We start from the raw sequence: 22054 nt of genomic DNA on the forward strand, positions 1-22054 counted from the left end.
TTCACCCTATCCCGAAGCCAATTAGGACAGCAATCCGAGAGAAATGAGAATAGCTGTCACTCTGATGTGTTATAAGGAGGTTGCCAAACTATCATTACAGCTACAATATTATGTGCTACTAGTCGATTGTATTATTTAGCCACATCCCCTCAAAGATGGAGATAATGAATATAGGTGAGGTGGGTGGCAACAAAGCTCAGCTGACATCCAGCATGAGTGCAAATAAATATTACCTGTATCTGCTGATGTCACCTTAAATGTATTAACATGGCAATTATAAGTATTACTGCTGCATGCTAGAGTACTGCCATACCTGCACAGTTCTTGAAGCCGCTCGTTCACAAGCAGGTTTGGCTCACTGCGCAGGTGCATCCTTGCTCGCACATGAGCAGAGTAACTTCATTCATACATGAAGGGGGGCATGGCCATGAAAACATATCCAACAAGCTTTTATCAGATCTGTTCAGAAGGTCCCTTCACAGCAACGCTGTGGTCAGGGAGGACATGGGAAGCCACAGGACTGTCCAGAGGAATATGGATGCTGACATAATTATTTCCCTTTAACAATGCAGATTTCCTGGCTGTCCTTTTGAGCCTCTGTCTCTAATACACTTAGCCATAGATCCTGAACAAGCATGCCAATCGGGAGTTTCTGACTGATGTCGGATTGGATTAGCCACATGCTTGTTTCAGGTGTGTGATTGACACATTACTGCAACCAAAGAGAGGGCTGCCAACCAACTGGTATTGTTTAAAAGTAACTACGGTAAATATGGTAGCCTCCATTTCCCTCTCACTTTTGGTTCACTTTAACGTGTATCAAAGAGCCACATTCAGTTCATACATTAGTAGTGATGAATGTTAAAGCAGCCTGGAACATCAGTCTGCAAGTTGGAGTTCATGGCTCCGTAAAATTAATAAGCCACAAGTGGTAAACCAGCAGTTCTGGATATATGCTTGATTTTGGGGCATATGAAGGATTAGTTTGATTATTTCACCTACCGTCCTAGAGTAATGCATTGTAAGATTACATTTACAAACACTTCTTTAAGAAATCAAAATTCTTCTTTACACTGCTTTTCCAGTGAGGGGCTTTTGGATTCCTTTAGAGACACTGCAAAAAAATCTTTGTGGCTGGCTCCGGTTTTTCATACAGTAACTAGCAAACCTGTAACACCTGTGTTAATGAGTGACATGAGCCATAGGGCTTAATTCTGAAAGAATGTGAAGTGGTGTGTGAGGTATTTTGCGTTACTGCAGATTTTTCCCTGCAGAACAATGCGCCTCAACACAACAGATTGGCACAAATGAACTCTGTTAGTATATAATAATGGATTTTCTTTCTTTAAAATTAACTGTTTACCTCCCACACTCAAAAATACCCAAATAAAATTTTTAACAAAAAAAAAAATTACATTTAAAAAAAAAACAAAAACATAAATAGTTAACTAAGGGTCTGAACTTTTTTTAATATGCATGTCAAGAGGGTATATCACTAATATTTTTTAAATTATAAGCTTGTAAATAGTGATGGACGCAAAACTGAAAAAAATGCCCCTTTATTTCCAAATAAAATATTGGCACCATACATTGTGATAGGGACATAATTTAAATAGTGGGATAACCGGGACAGTAGGGCAAATAAAATGTGTGGGTTTTAATTATGGTAGCATGTATTAATTTAAAGCTATAATGACCAAAAACTGAGAAATAATGATTTTTTTTTCAATTTTTTCTTAATATTCCTGTTAAAATGCATTTAGAAAAAAATACATCTTAGCAAAATGTACCACCCAAAAAAAGGCTAAGTGGTGGCAGAAAAAAATAAGATATAGATCAATTAATCGTGATAAGTAGTGATAAAGTTATTGGAGAATGAATGGGAGGTGAAAATTGCTCGGATGCACAAGGTGAAAAACGACTGAAGGCTGAAGTGGTTAATGTAGATCTCTACACATGATCACTGCAGCTGCCTGTGTTTCCCAACATGTATCACTAAGGTAACCTGGCTTTCATAGGGGGTGTGGCTAGGCTACTGCTTGTGTGTTGATGTCACTGGGCATACAGTTTCTCAAATACCAATGAAGAGAATGTGTCAGGACAGTTACCCACACACATGGTGAGTCTGTACAAATGCATGTGTCTGTGCTCTTAGGTGGCTTTGTCCACAACAGAACCAGAATCTACACTGGGAGAACTGACCAGCAGAAGACATTAAATAATTACACTATGCACTTCATTATAAATCCATTGTGTTATTGATTAATTTCAAGTATAAAGAAAACAAAAATATAGTTTTTAGTGGATATTTTTCTGCCCATGCATGAATTGACATCTTATGTCAATAAACCAACCCTTATTTTAATTGTACTTTTGTTTTATTTATTTAGTCAGAAACTGTACATTTAGGCCAGCAGAAATGATGTGTACATGTGGCATATAATAGTGAGTGAGAAAGTATGACCTTAATGTTTTTAGTTTTTTTCATGAAATTTGTAGATGAGCATGAAGTGAAGCCAGACATTCTGTCATATAAAAAAACATGTATAGAGTTTCTGTTCCAAAACCATATATTTGTCTTCAGTTTCTCTGGTCTACCAAGCCGTGCTTTGGCCTTGGGCACTCTCCAAAACACCTGACTGTTCATAGCCCACATTCCTCAAATTACCACGTGTAAGAAATGGATACTATTCAATAACTGCTGTCAGGATGCATTATCTATCTATCTATCTATCTATCTATCTATCTATCTATCTATCTATCAATCATATTTTAGAAAAGCTCTGTAATTATTGACAGATTACTGAAATAACAATATTTTCTGTGGCTCCTGAATAGAGGTATGCAAAACAGACCAGCCATTGGCCCCACATGTTTAGAATTCTGATCAGTTTATTCTAATCAGCGTTCACAATAAAACATTATGGTTTTTCAGCATTTCATACGCGACTACATGCTTCTACAAAAGACATTGGCTTATGCATGGCATCTATTTACACCACATGATCTGGAGAGTAGTAAACAGAACAGGCATTTGCTTCCATGTAATTATAAAAGCTGTGTCTCTGCTAAAGAGTGCCAGATAAGCAAAGGGCAAACATAAAATAAATGGGAGACCTTGTGCAGAAAAGTACTAAGATGAAATGGGGCCCTGGGTAAGATAGCAGTTTTTGCCCAACATCACTGATGGTCATTTGGCTTTTTAGTAAGATTTTGTTGGGGTAGCACACACTAGGGCTCTAGACTTTCTACAGACCCTAGACAGAGGCATAACTAAGGAGATGGGGCCCAAGTGTGAGTTTTACATGGGGACCCAAGCACTGTATTGACCTGGAGCCAATTAACCTACCAAGGACAGCCGCATGTCCAGACAGCAAAGCGGCCGTTTCCGCGTCCAACGCGGCAGTTTGCATGCAGCGGCGTGCGCTTGGTGTGGCTGGGTCTGTTAGTGCACATAGGCAGATGGAGAGCTACGCGCGCGCGGGCCTGAACTCAGGACCTTTATACCAGCAGGGGAAGTGTCAGCTGATCAGGAAGATCAGCTGATTCCTGCAGGAGTCATGATTGGCTGAGTGGCTCGGGCGGGGCGGCAGAGTCCAGCTACTATATATTCTGCTGCTTGTCAGTTGCTGGTTGTCTGCCATCGCAAACACTTTGTGGAAGCATTCAGACCATAGTCAGATCCTTACAGTGTGTTTGAACCAAGAGGACTTGGGAATTCACACTGAGCCAGATTACCTTATACTGTTTATTTGTTAGACTAGTTCCAGGGTGTTGATGATCACGGAACTCACACCCAAGACTAGGGAATTGTATTATCATTTATGTTATGCTCCAGACTAGTTCCAGGGTGTTGATGATCACGGAACTCACACCCAAGACTAGGGAATTGTATTATGATTTATGTTATGCTCCAGACTAGTTCCAGGGTGTTGATGATCACGGAACTCACACCCAAGACTAGGGAATTGTATTATCATTTATGTTATGCTCCAGACTAGTTCCAGGGTGTTGTGACTACGGACCTCACACCCAGACTAGGATTGTGCTATTTCTGTACTACGTTAGCACAGTCCAGGGCAATACCTTTCATATTAGTTGCAGGGCTTCCTGCAACCCAGCCTCGGTCCCTCGCCCAGGGGTCCACAGGCTACAGGAATATCACCCACAGTCAGGGGTGAATTCCTCAGGAGTCTTAGGCCTCCATGTCCTCTGGTGGTCTCCTCTCAGAGTTGTTACTGTTGCACCAAACACTCTCACTATTCTGGTATCCAGAGGTTAGTAATACATCTGTATTATCGCTGATTCTGCAGATCATCGATAATCAAGCGTATATCTGCATTCTTAGTGGTACTGCAGATCGCCAAGAATCAGATTCTCTCTGCGTGCTGACACCAATCGTTACACTGTGGCAGAACTGTGTCCAGAAATACTTAATGATCAGTGAGGAGCTTGGGGCCCTAGTGCAAATTTAACATGAGGCCCCAAGCACTCTTTTGATAGGAAGCCCCAAAACCTACCAAGGACAGCTGCAGTGTCAAAGAGGTGTATTTAGAGTAAGGAAACAGTTTGATAAGGATTACCACTATTCAATGCACATACAGAGATGTTCATTACCAGTATAGTACCAATGAAAGGCTAATAAGATGAATGAAGGAGGGCCCCTAACGGGCCCCTCTAGTCCAGGGGCCCCGATGCGGTCACTACCTCTGCATCTCCTATTGCTACGTCAATGCGGATGCTCCTCCAGCAAGACTTAGGCTAGGTTTCCATTTGTCTGAATTCGGATGGAATTTGGCAGCATATAGAAGTCTATGAACAGCATCCGAATTTGTGGCCGAGGAAAAATCTGAGACCCTTCTGCAAAAATTAATGCGTCGCTGTCTGAATCCAATTGCCGTGCATAGCGCGGCTAGAGGGATTCGGCTGTGAGAGGCGAGCAGCTGTGCCGGCATTGTGTCTCGCAAGAGGCATGCCTGCGTACAAGTGGAAACGGGCCACTTACATCCATCTGAAATTTTTGGGAGTCCTTTGAGGAGTCATGGAGAAAAGAGAAAGGTGTTGGGGGGAAATGTGGGTTGTTTTCCTCTTCTCAGTTCTTATCTATTTTATTTTACCCTATTTCTCTGTACTTACTTTTTTTCCCTATAAATCCTACCAGTATTGGCTGTGCAAGAAAGTATTCCAGCTGATATAAAGTGCAGTGCAAATACTTTGGCCTCAATTCTGGTAGAGTTATCAAACAAATTACCTCATGTACTGTAATTTACCTCATGAGGTAATGACATTTAGCAATTCTGGTAGGTTTTAGTCATGTTTTACCTCATGAGGTAAATTATGTGGTAATAATTTGTGAGGTAATTTGCATTCATTTTACTGAAAATAGCTATTCTCATGGAAATTAGGGAGCATGTTAGCACATAATTTACTGATCAGTTTAAGACCTGCCTGTACCTGGAGGTAAAGCCAATTTGTATGCATGTTGCAGTTTTTAGTGGAGTTCCTATTGCTGTTTTAGTGTCATTCCTATTCAGGCTGTGTAATAGAAAAGAATAGTAAAAATAAAACTCCAAACATTTACTGTATTTTTTTTATAGGGGACGCCTTTAACCATTTCAGCCCGTGGGGATTTTTCACCTTATGCATCAGAGCAATTTTCACCTCCCATTCATTCGCTAATAACTTTATCACTTCTAAACACAATTTATTGATCTATATCTTGTTTTTTCCACCACTAATTAGGCTTTCTTTGGGTGGTACATTTTGCTAAGAATTATTTTTTTATAAATGCATTTTAACAGGATTAATAAGAAAAAATAGAAAAAAATCATTATTTCTCAGCTTTCGTCCATTATAGCTTTAAAATAATTGACGCTACCATAATTAAAACCTATGTAATTTATTTGCCCGTTTGTCTCGGTTATGACACCATTTAAATTTTGTCCCTATCACAATGTAGGGTGCCAATATTATATTTGGAAATAAAGGTGCATTTTTTCCATTTTGCGTCCATCACTATTACTAATGTTCATAGTATACCCCCCTTCAGATGCATAATTAAAAAGTTCAGAACCTTTCAGTAACTATTTATGTTTTTTTTAATTTTTTTATTGTAATTTTTTTTCCATTAAAAATTTTATTTGGGTAATATTTTGGTGTGGGAAATAAACAGTTAATTTTTAATGTTATTATATGTGTAAATTGTAATGTAAAAAATATGTAGATGTAGTTTTACTATTTGGCCACAAGATGGCCACCTTGAGGTTTTTTTTTCTCCTTGTGCTTCTTGCTAAACGGAAGCACAAGGAGGACGCGGAAAATTTTATTTGCAGAAAGACTGAAGCCTTTTGTAAGAGTGCTTTGTTTTTTCTGCTGGGGACACGGATCGGTGATCGGGAACCATGTTCCCTTTCACTGATCCCAGGGCTACTGGAGGAGAGCACGGGGGCACGGGGGCGTGCCCGCGATCGTGCGCAGGTGCGCGCCGAAGCGCAGCACCACAGCAGAGCAGCCACCTGAACGTGAGCATCACGTCCGGGCGGCTGAAATGGTTAAATATACTTTTCATAGGTTGCTACATAATCAAATACACCTTCCCCCCTCAAAAAAAAACAATAAAAAAAACATAACTATCCTAACTGAGGGCCTGTAGAATGGACTACAATAAATGCTTATGGGAAAATCTGCATCAGAACAATTGTGTTTAGTGGAAACAGGCCCATAGGCATTCATTGGAGTCAGTGTTTCTGCATCCATTCTGCATCCCAGTATATAATAAGTTACCTGAAAATAGAGGGTCTTATTATATGGAACACTAAAATGGGTTCCAGCATTATAAGCAGAACTGTAATAAGATGCACTATGATACGGAGGCAATTTACCAATTAGTGGTGCTATGATAAGAGCACTATGATGCAGGCCACTGTGATACAGAGCACTAAAATGAAGGGCATGAAATGGGCACACTGAAAAAGAGGAGCATGGAGTCGAGGCTTTAACAATAGAAAGGACTTATCCATGTCCACATGTAAAAAAACATGCAAAATAGATTCTCTTTTCCCACATAAAGATATACATTTTATGCAGGGATTCCCTAAAATCTGGAAATTATTTGACGGGTTCTTCCAGACTAAAAAGATTAAGAAATCAGTGACTTCTCTTCAGGTGCTCTTTATATGCAGACTCAGATGTAGCGACAAGTTTTCACTGTAACAGCCCTTGGCTTCAGTAATTATGCAGAGAGTCTCTAGACTGGTGCTTTAAGTTTAATTTTTAATATTTTCCATACAGTAGTTGAGCACCGTGAAAACTGCAAACAAAACATACATGGAACAGTTATCAATACAGAGCTAACAATCAAACAAGATGCAATAAGCATGTGAACAGGTATTAACTGCAATGTACCTTGCTCCGCTTAACCAAGGGATGTCAAACTTTAAGGGGTATTATGTCTGTTTCTTCATGAAGGCACTGCTGCTTGGTCAGAATGTCCTGGAACACATACACACACTGAGCTGGGAGGAACTTCCTGTGTCCCAGATTGCAGTTCTCTGAAAGGGGGTTGGGCTGCACACACCCACACTGTTATAGAACTAAACTCAGTGTGCAGAGCAAAGCTGTGGCCATTTACACTCCCACCAATCATGTTATTGTGGGTTATAACCTAAACAAAACATGATTTCAATACATTGCATTAAATGACCACACAAAGTCATGTACATACGTGCCTTTTCATGTCAGCCATTTTTTCCGTTCTGTTGGTCGTCTGAGTTTTCTACAGAACACACAATTATATCAACTTGGCAATATACTTGCTCCCACCAATAACCCAAAATCCATTTGCTCCGAGTTCCATTAGGGTTTGGCTTTGGTCTTTGTCGGAGAATTAGTTGTGGTAATGGGACAAGATCAACTTTGTGATATAATGATCCTTCAGGAGGATGATTGGGTGTTTAACGTCTTGGTTGAGTGATGAGTTCTTTAGTCTTCCACCAACACAAATTCGTCCTCTGGTAATAACTGAGTCAAGAAAATAGAGAAGACTTGAGCTTGAAAGAACATTTCTTGTTTGAAGGCTTGGTGTTGGATGAACTTAATTACAGCTTCTGCGTCGCTTTCACATTCTACAAAAGTCACAAGGCCTGAGTAATTTCTTTGTTTGTCTCAGGATTCTTACAATGAGCTCAAGGAGTGTTGTCCAAGATGAGAATATACTCAATTGAGTGAGAAGGTCCACATGACTAGTGGTTCTTGTTGTAAATACATGAACTGGTCTAACTTCAGGATCACCGACAGGCAGGTCAGCACAGGGGTAAACTGTATGATGTAGTTCTTGTTCCCACAGAAATTTGGGTCCTGATAACCAGGTTGAAGTGACCTGAAGACCTCTAGAGGCACGATCATCTGGGTTTTCTCTTGTGTCGATGTAACGCCATTGACTGAGGTCTGTGGTTTCTCTTGTAAACTGGACACAATTTGTGATAAGTACGTGGAACCTTTGGACCTCAATTTTCAGGTATGCTACCACAACTTGTGAGTCTGTCCAGAAAGGTTCTTTATCTATCCTCATTTCCAGGTCGGCCTTTAGAATAACACTAATCCTGGTGGCAACCATAGCAGCTGAAAGTTCTAGTCTTGGAATGCTTATAACCGTTGTAGGAGCAGTTCTTGTTCTAGTCATCACAAAGCTGCAGTGAACTTCATTACAGTAGTCCTCTTTGCTGGTATCTGAGAAATTATGTAGTTCTGTTCTGACAATGTTTTTGAAGTCGTGAGGATGATAGCTTCTGGCTATTGTGATTTTCTTGAGGTATCGGAGGCTTTTCTTCCACTTCTCCCACCGTAGGTGCAAACTATCTGGGAGCAAACCATCCCTTCCAATGCTTCTTCTACACATCTCTTGCAGGATGCACTTTCTACTTATAGTGAATGGAGCAATAAACCCAAGAGGATCATACACAGAAGCAAGTACAGATGGGATACCACAACATGTTGAAGGTTTGCCTTGCAGTTCAATCTTAAAGGTGAAGGTGTCATTGTCTACTAACCGCGGAATTCCACGGGCACGGTCTGCTGACGCATCTAAGTTTAGTTTGAGAATTTTAGGAATAGTTGCTCTTTCTGAGGGATTCACATGGTCATGGACTTCCTTTGCATCAGAGTGGAATTTGTGAAGATGGATGTCTCCCCCTTTGCACAGTTCTTGACTTTCTACAATCAGTTTCTTGTTGTTAGGCATTACTAGCAAACTGTTGCCCTTGAAAGGAAGGGGCATTTGATAGTGTCCATTTTCATTCGGTTTTATGTTTCCACGAAGTGGACGTAGGAAAAGGATATCTTCTTGGGATACATACTTTGTTTCAGTATTTATTTCATTGAAGTCTGCTTCAAGGGTTTTTAAGATGTCAGAGGTAGACGGTACAGGTAATTCCTTTGCCACCACTCGATGTACAAAGCTTTGGCCTTCCTGATGATGCAAATGAGGGTTAGATGACCCTATTATACTCCAGCCTAGCTCAGTTCTTTGTGCAAAAGGTTCATTTTCACGGCCTGTAATGACTTCTAATGGGGCTAGAGCTGATGTGCAGTTGTATCCGATCAACATTCCAACTTCACAGCTTTGGAGTGGTGGTAACTTATCTGCTAGGTGTCTAAGGTGAGGCCACTGCAGCGCTGTCTTGTCAGTTGGAATGTAGGACTTGTCGACAGGAATGAAGTCGCGAGTGTAAGCTTGCTGCAACCTGATGCAGTTTCCAGAGTACAGTCCTCGAATTTGTAAGTTCTGAACTTTTTTACTGGTTACAATTGTGTCAACAGCGGTCATTGTACTTAGCTTTAGTTGAACAGGTTGAGCATTTGCATTTAACTCTGTAGCAAGATCTTGTAAAATAAATGAGGAGTCGCTTTGTGTATCCAGCAATGCATATGTCAGAATCTCTCTATGGGGCTTTTCTACTGATGATACAAAAACAGGAACAATACTAGATGTGGCGGTGACGCACTGCATCAGTACATGGGACGTTACCTTGTGAAATATATGGCTTGCAGGATCTTCTGTAGGGGCGGAATCCTTTTTAGCTACTTCTATAGATGTTTCAGGTTTTTCTTCATGTAGGCAGGTTGGGTGGCGACGACCACATGTATCGCAAGTGTGTCGCCTTCTGCAGTTTTTGCTGATATGTCCCTTTCTTAGACACCCAAAACATATATAATTTTCAAAAATGAAAGTTTTCTTGTCTTCAGGGATTTTTGCTGCAAAGATTGGGCATACAGCAAGACTGTGTTCCTCATTTATACAAATAGAACAAGGTGGATTCAAATCTGAGTCAAGCGCATCTTGACTTTTGAGGATGTCCTTCCTAATTTCAACACTTGTGTTAAAGACACTGGCTTTCTTAGATGATCTTTCCTCTGTAGTCCTGAGGTTCATCATAAGAGGGGAGGCTATAGGATTGCAGGCTACCCGTGCTTCCATTTGCATGAACTCTGTGAAGCATGCAAAGCTAGGATAATCTCCTGATGCATCCATTTTCTTTGTGACAACTCTGCTCCACCTATGTACAATCCACTCAGGTAATTTCTTAAGCAGTTTGTGGTTTTCCTCGCAATCATTTAGAATGGCCAGACCTTTAACATGGGGAATAGCCTCAAGACAGCTGTGCAGGAAGTCTGCAAACTCTCTGATTGCCAGGGGATCATGCGCACTAAGCTTGGGCCATTTCATTAGCTTGTCTCGAAATGCCTTTTGTACAATAAATGGATTTCCATACCTTTCTTGCAAAACTTTCAGTGCGCTCTGGTATGCTTCCTCTGAGTTCCTATAAAAATGTCCTTCCACAGCTTTACGTGCTTCTCCAGCAAGGTACCGTTTTAGATAAAGCATCTTTTCACAAGCAGGGATGGGTCTTTGATCAATGAGAGCCATGAACGATATCTTCCAATCTATAAACTTTAAAGGATCACCTGTAAATGTAGTTAATTCAGGAGGAGATAACCGATTTATTGTCAATGCACTTGCAAGTGCCTGGGCAAGGCTGGATGCTTCTGCAGATGATGGAAGGCAGGGAGGGATTTGCTGAGGTTGACAAATAACAGTTTCTGACTTCTGGAGAGGTCTGAATTCAGTACTCTGGCAGGAAAAGTCATCCTCTTCCTTATAACAGTCAGGGTCGACTTGAAAACTGCTGTAGACTTTAACTCTGGCTGCTGCTATTCTGACTTCTTTATCTGTATGCAGCTGCTGAAGCTTTGTTTTCTCTTCCTGCAGCTTTAACTGAAACTCTGCAAACAATTTTGCCTCCTTTAGTTTCCATTCGCTCTCCAGTTTGTGAAGTATTGCTTCCTGAGTCTGAATTTCCTCCATAGCCTTGGCTTGTTCTACTTTAGCTGCAAGCTCTGCTTCTGTATCTACTTGTTTGCTCGAGACCTTGGAGCTGGCATTAGAGTGGACATCTGATGTTTGTGAAGGTTCTGAGTATACGGTTTCTGTGTTTGTGTGTCCAAAAACAGATCCATATTCATCTTTGTTTAATATCATCCTTACTCTGTCTTTCTCTAGCCGATCATTATAAGTTGCATTATTAGTCTCTAGTCGCTTACCTACAAGCTCACACATTTCTGCAGCCATTTTCTTTACAATATCTGGGGTAGTAGGGCGGCTGCGTGTAAGGGATTCATAATGCTGGCAAACCTTGCAATGTCTGCTCTGAATTTCATGCTGTATTATGTGGAGATCCTCTGGTAAACAGAATGATTTTAGTCTAGTCCTTGTCTCTTTTGCTATCTGCATCCAGGAGTCATATGCTTTGTTAAATGCACTCTCATGTTTCATAACTTCCTGGTCATGTAATTCCTGTCCCTTCTCTGTGAGAATTCTCTCCCTGGAGCTGCATCTGACCTGTGCAGTCTTCTCTGATTCCTCTGCAGCTGACAACATTCTTAATATCTCATGCAGCTAAATGCAAATCAGTGACTTCTCTTCAGGTGCTCTTTATATGCAGACTCAGATGTAGCGACAAGTTTTCACTGTAACAGCCCTTGGCTTCAGTAATTATGCAGAGAGTCTCTAGACTGGTGCTTTAAGTTTAATTTTTAATATTTTCCATACAGTAGTTGAGCACCGTGAAAACTGCAAACAAAACATACATGGAACAGTTATCAATACAGAGCTAACAATCAAACAAGATGCAATAAGCATGTGAACAGGTATTAACTGCAATGTACCTTGCTCCGCTTAACCAAGGGATGTCAAACTTTAAGGGGTATTATGTCTGTTTCTTCATGAAGGCACTGCTGCTTGGTCAGAATGTCCTGGAACACATACACACACTGAGCTGGGAGGAACTTCCTGTGTCCCAGATTGCAGTTCTCTGAAAGGGGGTTGGGCTGCACACACCCACACTGTTATAGAACTAAACTCAGTGTGCAGAGCAAAGCTGTGGCCATTTACAGTGAATGCACAAAGTGGTCTGTTAAATGCCCATATAAAGCGTTAAATGAGGGTCCTCTAGAACAGAGTTCCCCAACCCTGTACTCAAGGCCCACTAACAGTACATGTTTTGCAGGAAACCTCAAACATCCACAGGTGAGGTAATTAGTGTCTCAGCAGAGCTGATTAACTACCTCTGTGGATTTCCACAAAATATGCACTGTTGGTGGGCCTTGAGGACAGGGTTGGGGAGCACTGCTTCTAGAACACACAAAAATGCAGGACCATTCATGAATACACATGATTCTGTGCATGTGTAAAATATGCATGAGTTCTCCAGAACTGCTGCTTCGGTTTCTTTGGACATCATGTTTTAAATCCTGTTTTAAAGCCATTCAGAGCAGGAACCTTGTCATGGTTTAAAGATTTAATAATAGTAGTAATCTTCAGAATCGATATGGGTGTATTGAAATGATTTATATCTTCACTTGAAAGAGAGAGTCATGAAGCTCTAAGCACTAATGTTTCGGTTTGTTTATGGTACACAAGTATTTCCTTTCCAAAGAAATGGAGATGGAAGATTGACTACATACAGTAGAATGTAATATGTTTGCCTGTCTTAGTTGATCTATAGGAGAAAAATCCTTGACTATCACAGATAATCAAATATTAGTTTGAGCTGTAAAAAAAAAAAAAAAAAAAAAAAAAAAAAATCAGAACCAAAAGTTAGGTATAAATTTGGGGCATATCTTTTCAGATTGTGCTAACATTACTAGCTAGGTGAGATCTAAAACAAAGCTGGTGGAGATGCCCTAGGCGTATACTATTACAATCATTATGACTAGAAATTCAAGAGCAGGAGGTAATGTGCCTTACATCTTCTGAAGGACAAACCAAGTTTATTGGAAAAACATTTATTCGTTCAAGCACATAAGGACAACGCATTTTACAGGTGTTGGCCCGCTTATACATGCTACAGCCATGAACATATACAAAAGATATATTGCTTTTGAGAGATTAATGTATGATGTGCACATTCATATTGCAGTAAGGTCTTCCTTATTGGTGGGCCTCTGATCACAAGCAGTAGGTCTAGAAGTGGAAATAATTATTTCAGTTTAGTAGAAAATTTGGCATGCAAAGCTTATTGAGTGCCTGCTTATTTACTTCTAATTTTTATGAAACATCACATACACTGAGAAATAACTGCTGTTTTATTTTTGTTTCAGTATGTAAAGAAGCAAACATTGCAGATATTGTATTCATTGTGGATGGATCATGGAGCATTGGAATAGAGAACTTCAAAACCATGCAAACATTTTTGTACACTTTAATAAACGGCTTTGAAGTTGGACAAGATAAGATTAGAATTGGCCTTGTCCAGTATAGTGATACGCCGCGTACAGAATTCTATTTAAATACTCATGATAAGAAGGATGATATATTGCAGTATGTCCAGACCTTGCCATACAAAGGTGGAGGAACAAAGACTGGGGAAAGCCTTCAGTTTATGCTGGACAATCTCTTTACAGAAAGTGCTGGAGCAAGAGATAAAGACGGAGTACCGCAGATAGCTGTTGTCATAACAGATGGACAGTCTCAAGATAATATTAAGGAGTCATCCAAGAGAGTGAAAGATGCAGGGATCACTTTGTATGCTATTGGTATAAAGGACGCCCTCTTGACAGAGCTCAATGAAATTGCCAGTGATCCAGATGAGAAATACGTCTACAATGTGGCTGACTTCACTGCTCTGCAAGGCATTTCCCAAAACATGCTGCAGGTTCTGTGCACCACGGTAGAAGAAGCCACCAGACAGATCGGTCAGATTGCTCAAGGTATATCATTATAGAGTCCTCTCATCTTTCCTTCCTGTCCTAATCTCTAGCCTGCAGGCTGACATTCTTGACACAGAATGTCTATTGGGCTTTAATTAAACTCATCTATATTTCATGACTATAAACATCTGGAAGGAAACTGAACAAATTGTACCATCTGGAGAAATAAACCATCGCTTCTGTTAGTGGCATACCTCCTTGCTAAAACAAAGTAAAATCAAAACTGGAACCAGCTGAGTTAAACAAAAATAAACTTTACAAAGGCCTTGGGATGATATGGGTATTGTGACAATGTCATGATGACAGGATTGGGCCTTTCATTAACTAAAAATCTTATTCAGGCTTGTGTTTAATGCTGGGTGCACACAATGCTATTTCCCGTCCGATCTACGAGAATTGGACCATTATTTCCGACATGATCTGCTCCCACTTGATAGCAGGATCCATTTTCAGAAGTTATCACATGAAGACTGACTCCGTTATCGATCAGGAGCAGTTTGGAAATGTACACATGATGCAACTTCCTGTCAGATTAATATGCCCTCTGAAAAGACACACATCATATATATTTGTATGAGGTGTGTCTCTCAGGGGCATTTTTAAATCAAATATATACGGTATATATATATACAGAAAGTGGAAAAAAAAAGTGATGCTTAACTTACCTGGAGATTCTTCTCGTCCCCTGCAGACCTTCTGTGCCCTCATCATCATTCTGCACTCCTCTTATAAGCAGAAGTACCCCTCTGACAGCTGCAGGCGCGACCCTGGACCATGTGTCTCCTGATGGCACTCCAGTGGCCGGAAGTGTTTGCCCATGCGTAGTAGTCCATGGCCGTCCCAGTTGGCTGGCTTTAAGAGGAGCACTGCAGCTAATCGCAGAAGAGCAGAATGACAGGGAGGGCACAGAAGCCCCAGGTAAGTTTTTCTACTTTAGCTACCCTATAATAACCCATAAGGGAGATTCATAAACTGTGTGGCATTTGGGGTTTTAGCAGGTATTTGGTGCAGCTGGCATTTACTTATTTACTTACTTATGAGGGGGGGGGGGGGTTGGTTCTGTTGCTTACCGCCTATATGGAGATCTTCATTTCATATGTCCCTGTGCAGCAGAGTTCCCATTGTGTAGTGCTGTGTCCCTGGCAGCCACAATGCATGGCAGGGAGATGTGACCACATTAATGAACTACATCTCCCAGAATGCATTGCGCATCCCTGGCATGCATTGTGGAGGCTGGAGAGACAGGATATCACTAGAATACTTTTAACTGGCGCGGCGACACAGAAAATAAAGGCTTTCATATAGACAGGGGGGCTATGGAGCAGCCCACCGTAGGTATGTAAATACCTGCTGCACCCCCCAAATCCTACACACTTTGCAAAACTCCTTTAGGGGAGGTTCATTTGAAAAGTGAAAAAAATAGTGCACAGTTTCCTTTAAAATATGTTTAAGTTCTCACCAATTAATCTTTGGACTGGCTGGCTGACGGTGGCCCTGACCCAGCGAGGAGGAGCGGTGGACGCAGAGCGGGGCCCATCCAAAGGTTTCACAAGGGGGTCCAGTGATTTCTAATTATGCCCCCGGGAACCCTATATTGGGAAGACAAATATACAAGAAATTATAAGGATGCAAGTGCAGGAAAAATAATTAACTTTTAGGCAACAGTTTCCATTTGTCTTTCAACCATTTGTCTGCAGTCATTTTAAACCATGGAACTTGAAATACATTTATTTCCTTTGAAATAATACCAGTTAATAAATATGGCAGCCTCCATATACCTCTCGCTTCAGGTTCCCTTTGGTGCCTGTTAACCTCCTGAGCGTTACGCCGCTCAGGAGGTTTTGCTGTCCTCACCAGGAGTCCGACACAATAAAACTATTTCTACTGATAAGTAGATATATAGAAAATCGATAGAAAATCCAAAGCAGGAGCCAAACTTTTAACGATATTGAAACCAGTTGTGATCATTGCAAAACCAGTTACGATCATTAACCCTCCTGGCGGTCTATTAGAAACCACCAGGGGGCAGCGCAGCCTATTTTTTTTTAAAAAACATGAAGCGAGCCCTGTACAGCGGCATCCCCCACCCGCTTCGATCGCCTCCGGCGATCTTTGATCAGGAAATCCTGTTCAAAGAACGGGATTTCCTGAAGGGCTTCCCCCGCCATGGCGACGGGGCGGGATGACGTTACCGACGTCATGGACGTCATGACATCTAAGGGAGTGATTGGCCAGGCAGCGCACGGGGTCTGGGGGGGCGGCACAGCGCGGCGATCAGCGGCGATCTTGCGCGGAGCGGCGGCGATCGGAATGCACACGCAGCTAGCAAAGTGCTAGCTGCGTGTTGCAAAAAAAAAATGATGCAAATCGGCCCAGCAGGGCCTGAGAAATCCTCCTGCGCGGCATAGCTCGAGCTCATCTCGGGCTTACCACCAGGAAGGTTAAGGGAACAATCAGTAATGCAACTTTTCAGGATCGATTGGGCCCACCAGCTTCTCTGTTTCCATACAATACAATTTGAATAACTTGATTAAAAATACAACCATTCACCAAAAATTGTATAGTTAATGAGCTCCTTTACCATACTTTCCATTCTGTACAACAAGAGGAAATGGCAGTACTTCCAAATGCAGGATACACCTGAGAACTTGCATTCAAAATGGATGGGAACCCTTCAACGTGGTGTAAGAGTCTATTACTGAACAATCTGCATGTAAACTGTTTATTGGAAGCTAATGTCCTCCATTTGTTGCATCCGTTTTGAATGCAAGTTGTGTAATCTGCACGTGTGCGGGCTCTGCACTTCTATGCAGCTTGTCAATTTGTGTGCAGCCTGCATTTGGAAGCGCTGCCAACTCCTCTTGTACAAAAATGTAAGCCTCCTTATGGCTAGGTGCATTCATGTGTATCAGTTTGCATTCAATTTTATCTAGTATTAGGGTTTAGTGCATAGTTTGCCACTGTTTTGAATTCAAGGTGTGCATTTAAAGTAAACCTAAACCCAATAAAAAAAAATCACTTACCTGGGGCTTTTACCAGCCCCCTGCAACCATCCTGTGCCCTCAACGTCACTCCCGGATCCTCTGGTCCCCCGCCGCCAGCTAGTTTCGCTTTTGCCATCTCAGGAGTCGGTGGGTTGCCATGCGTATCATTGCACGCGTTACCGCAGTTACAGGACGCTATAGCGGGTGTCAACACGCACAAAGATACATGTTGACACCTGCTATAGCGTCCTGTAACCGCAGTAACGCGTGCTATAAAACGCGTGGCAGCCCGCCGACTCCGGGTCGGCAAAAATGAAACTAGCTAGCGGCGGGGGATAAGAGGATCCCAGAGAGATGTCGAGGGCACAGGATGGCTGCAGGCGGCTGTTAAAAGCACCAGTTATGTGACATTTTTTATTGGGTTTTAGTTCACTTTTACAGTCTATAGGGGGAATTGCACACTTCTGTTGGTAATCATTTCAGTTGCAGCCAATTCCTTTGCTGTACTTTCCATTCTGCTTTACACGTTTACATATTTGAGTGTAATCATCAGTGCCTTTTATTAATTTAGATACAATGGTATTGAACATTATTCAACCAGAAACTTGGTGCATGAAAACATATGTAAACTCACTATTAAACAAAGGAATGTAGCAACTACCATCCCACACTTTGGTTTGCAGAAGCATGCTACAACTAAGTACAAGTCCAGATGTTAAGAAGAGTTAGGAAACCAATGTGAAAGATCAGTATATGAACAAACAATTTTTAGATTTTTGGAGCTTGCATGTTAATTTCTATCGAGAATGTTTATGCAGTGCTCACAATATAATGAGAAAACAGTTCAACAAAAGTCCAAGTAAACTTCTTTGTATCCACAAATTAGTAGTAGTACAATACACTCTTACCAATATTCGTTGCTGATTGACTACAGATCAGCGCTTCAGGCCCAGTTATATGGAGTGATGTCTCCTCAGGTAATCTTGCTTCACACTACAATAAAACTTTGGAAAAAAAATGTGAAAGAGAACATAGCGGAATCCAGTCCAGACTGCTGTGTATCAACTTGTGACCACTGTGCAACTTTACACCAACTATTGGTGTAAAGTTTCACAGTGGTCACAAGTTAATATATAGCAGTCTGGACTGGATTCCGCTATGTTCTCTTTCCCATGTTTTTAACCGAGTTTAATTGTAGAGTGAAGCAAGATTACCTGAGGAGACATCACTCCATATAACTGTGCCTGAAGCGCTGATCTGTAGTCAATCAGCAACGAATATTGGTGAGAGTGTATTGTAATACTAATTTTTGGATACAAAGAAGTTTACGTGGACTTTTGTTGGACTATTTTCTCATTTTAGCTTTGCTATAGATCTAATTAGGGTGCTGATACCCCCCATCTATTGCAGCGATCCAAAAATTAAGCATTTGGTGTTTTCTGTGAGGAGCGCTCAAACCACTATTTAATTACTATAGAGAATGTTGTTTTTTAATCTGCCATTTTTAATACTTAATGATACGTAATTTCTCTTTCAGGCTGCAGAAATGCAAATCAGGCAGACATTGTTTTTCTTGTAGAGAGCTCCACACAGACTGGGGAAGTGACTTTTCAAGATATGAAAGATTTTGTCCATGGTTTTGTATCAAGCTTAGATGTTGGCTTCAACAAAGTCCGCATTGGCCTTGCTCAGTACAGTGATGAGACCAATACAGTATTCCTTCTTAATGAACTTTCTACTAAAAGTGAAGTTCTTGAGAGGATAGAAAGCTTATCTTTTAAACGAGGCACTGCTTACACTGGAAGAGCTCTAGACATCATCAACAGTAGATTCTTTACTGAATCGGCAGGCAGCAGGGCTGCAGAGAACATCGCTCAGATCCTTGTTCTGGTTACCAGTGGGAGATCAGCTGATGAAGCAGCACAACCAGCTAAAAAAATAAAATCCAGAGGCATTTCTATTTACATCACTGGTCCTGGTATTAAAGATATCACTGGGTTGCAGGAGGTGGCTAGCAAGCCAATTAGAAAGTTTCTATACCATTTAGATAGCTTTGATGATGCTGAAGTGACCACTGATCTACTAAATAATATGTGTTCCAGCATTGCTGCAAAAATTAAAGGTAAGCACAAAATCTACTGTATGCTATTATTCAATAGAGTAACCAAGTAGCTCAGGGTGACCCAAACCACTAGGAGTGTATAGGGGGTTAAAAGTGACCGAAAAGCCCTCCTACTAATAAGCAAAGCTTGGTAAAATTTGCCTTCTTAAAACAGAAGGAAACTTGCAATAATTCAGCTGTAAGTGAACATTTGCAGTTACCCACAATGCACCACTACTGAATATGCAAATTATCCTTTATTCAATGTCATGTATGCCGAATATTTTAAACAAACGTTATGATAGGCTTACAACTGATTGAGGAATACTTTGGGCATATTATCTGAAGTGATCCTCCAAGTACACATTGCATGAGCAAGTGGTAAGTGGAAATAGAATATTTAGTGTACTGTGACTATAAAGGGTATGCTAAAAACATAATTTTATTCTGTAAAATAATTAAAATGACAGAAAACAGTCAAAGTACAATACTCCACCCCACACCAATAATAACATATGGATTTGAGAGAAGCCCTCCTTTTATGTTATGGTCCTGGATGGCTTCACTGAGCAATATGTGAGCTCAGTAGCTCGACGCATTTCATCTTCACTTACATTTTTTCTTTGACTCCAGCAGCTTGTAACTCTGGGGACAGATATCATTTTAAAATGTACTTATCACAAAGCTAATCATATACATTGAACACATGCTTTTCTTCTCCTTATCACTTGCACTTAAAGTGGACCTGAACTCAGAACTTCCTCTCTGCTCTAAAAGATAAGCAACAGCATAATAGCCTTTAAAGAAAAACATTTCCTTGTTACAGCTTATAGAACTGCTACTGGGATTCTGCAGAGTGGTTATCTCCTGGGAGCACAGGAAGGGTTTAGTCAGCAGACAGCTGACAGCTCAAATTACACTAGCTTATTACTTGCCGAGAAGGCAGAATTAGACAGGCTGTTCTCTATAAACGCACACAGAGTGGACACAGAGTAAATTTCTCTGAGTTAACTTGTCTCCTGTGCAAGCGTTTAGGTCCACTTTAACCTCCCTGGCGGTAAGCCCGAACTGAGTTCGGGCTATGCCGCCGGGAGGCACCGCTCAGGCCCCGCTGGGCCGATTTGCATAATTTTTTTTTTTTACACGCAGCTAGCACTTTGCTAGCTGCGTGTAACCTCCGATCGCCGCCGCTACCCGCCGATCCGCCGCTATACGCGTCGCCGCAGCCGCCCCCCCTGTCCCCCGCAGACCCCGTGCGCTGCCTGGCCAATCAGTGCCAGGCAGCGCCGTGGGGTGGATCGGATTCCCCTTTGACGTCACGACGTCGATGACGTTGGTGACGTCATCCCGCCCCATCGCCATGGCGACGGGGGAAGCCCTCCAAGAGATCCCGTTCTTTGAACGGGATCTCTTGATCTCCGATCGCCGATGGCGATCGGAGAGGCTGGGGGGATGCCGCTCGGCAGCGGCTATCATGTAGCGAGACATTGTCTCGCTACATGAAAAAGAAAAAAAAACAAAGAAAAAAAAACGTATTTGCTGCCCCCTGGCGGATTTTAATAAACCGCCAGGGAGGTTAAAGCAAGCAGAAAACTTGTTTTGTGTGGTGCAGTGCAAGTTAACACGCCACACTTAGCACGTGATATGTAGGAGCATTAAACTTTGCATAGAAAACAATATCTGTCAGTCCACTCAGCGGAGTACCTACCATAGGGCTGCAGGTGTTCACAGCACCAGGTGTAGCAATGGCTAGGGCTTCCACTGTGGTGCTCAGCCACTTTGTTTTTCCGCCTGGGACCTTTTTTCATAGTTCGGGCTACATTCGGGAAAATAGCAGCAGGCAGTGCATATGACTGTACTACTTCCTGCACTAGATGTAGCACCCCTCCCCCTTCCTGTCCCATGGGCAATGTGTCTCCTCGCTCTCTACACAAAGCCTGCAGTGAGTGAATGTGCAGCAGGGTGAGTAGAGGAAATGATTGCTCTGCTGCAGCTTGGGACATAAGCAGGGAGGCGGCAGGATGTGTTTAGCGCTTCAGAAGTTGCTTGTCATTAATAGCCATGTGCACTGGCTGCTGTAATACCAGAGTACCCTAGACTATTGATTATTTATCCAAATCAGAGTAATTAATCAATAATACAGGGCGGTCTGGTGTTGCAGAAGCCAGTGATACTGGTGCTGACAGCTGACTTCTTTAGTGAGCAGAGAAGCAAGTTCCAGGCAATTTATATTATTTTGATTGCAGGTAATCTTATCTCTTTTCCCAGCTCCCCCTCCCACACTGTTGTCTTCCCCATTACCCTTTCCTCTTTTCAGATTTGAGCAGCTTCCCTTAATAGCATGTCCCTGCCAAACAGCACTGGTGATGTCTGCAGTCCTGATGAGAGTCCTGCCATTTCTCCTCTCCCACCAGGCTCTCTGTCTCAAACATCGACCTCTTTATCCCCCCCCCTCCTCCTATGCATCCCCCTCTTTCATATGTCCTCCTTTTCGGATTGTCCTCAGAGGAGCTCACAATCTAACCATACCATAGGCATAGTCTAATGTCCTACCTTACTATTATTGTGTATTTATACAGTGCTGCAGAAGATGTCAGTGTTATATAAAGTACATAGTTTCATAACGGGTTGCTCCGTCCACATCCTGTTAACTCCTTTTCCTCAAAAATCCCCCAGAATTTGCAGTGACACCCTCGGCAGCACA

At 41.7% G+C, this 22054-nt stretch overlaps 1 protein-coding gene across 1 annotated transcript in view; it reads left to right on the forward strand.

Moving 5' to 3' along the window:
• The window catches only part of LOC137518421 (collagen alpha-4(VI) chain-like), a 267080-nt gene that overhangs the window by 75924 nt on the left and 169102 nt on the right, over nucleotides 1-22054 (forward strand). Inside the window, exons 3-4 of the mRNA XM_068236258.1 lie at nucleotides 13657-14265; nucleotides 18787-19371. Coding sequence (XP_068092359.1) covers nucleotides 13657-14265; nucleotides 18787-19371 — 1194 coding nt within the window. The remainder of the gene's footprint in view (nucleotides 1-13656; nucleotides 14266-18786; nucleotides 19372-22054) is intronic.

This window comes from Hyperolius riggenbachi, chromosome 5 (genome assembly GCF_040937935.1).
Source record: "Hyperolius riggenbachi isolate aHypRig1 chromosome 5, aHypRig1.pri, whole genome shotgun sequence".
Taxonomy (NCBI): Eukaryota; Metazoa; Chordata; class Amphibia; order Anura; family Hyperoliidae; genus Hyperolius; species Hyperolius riggenbachi.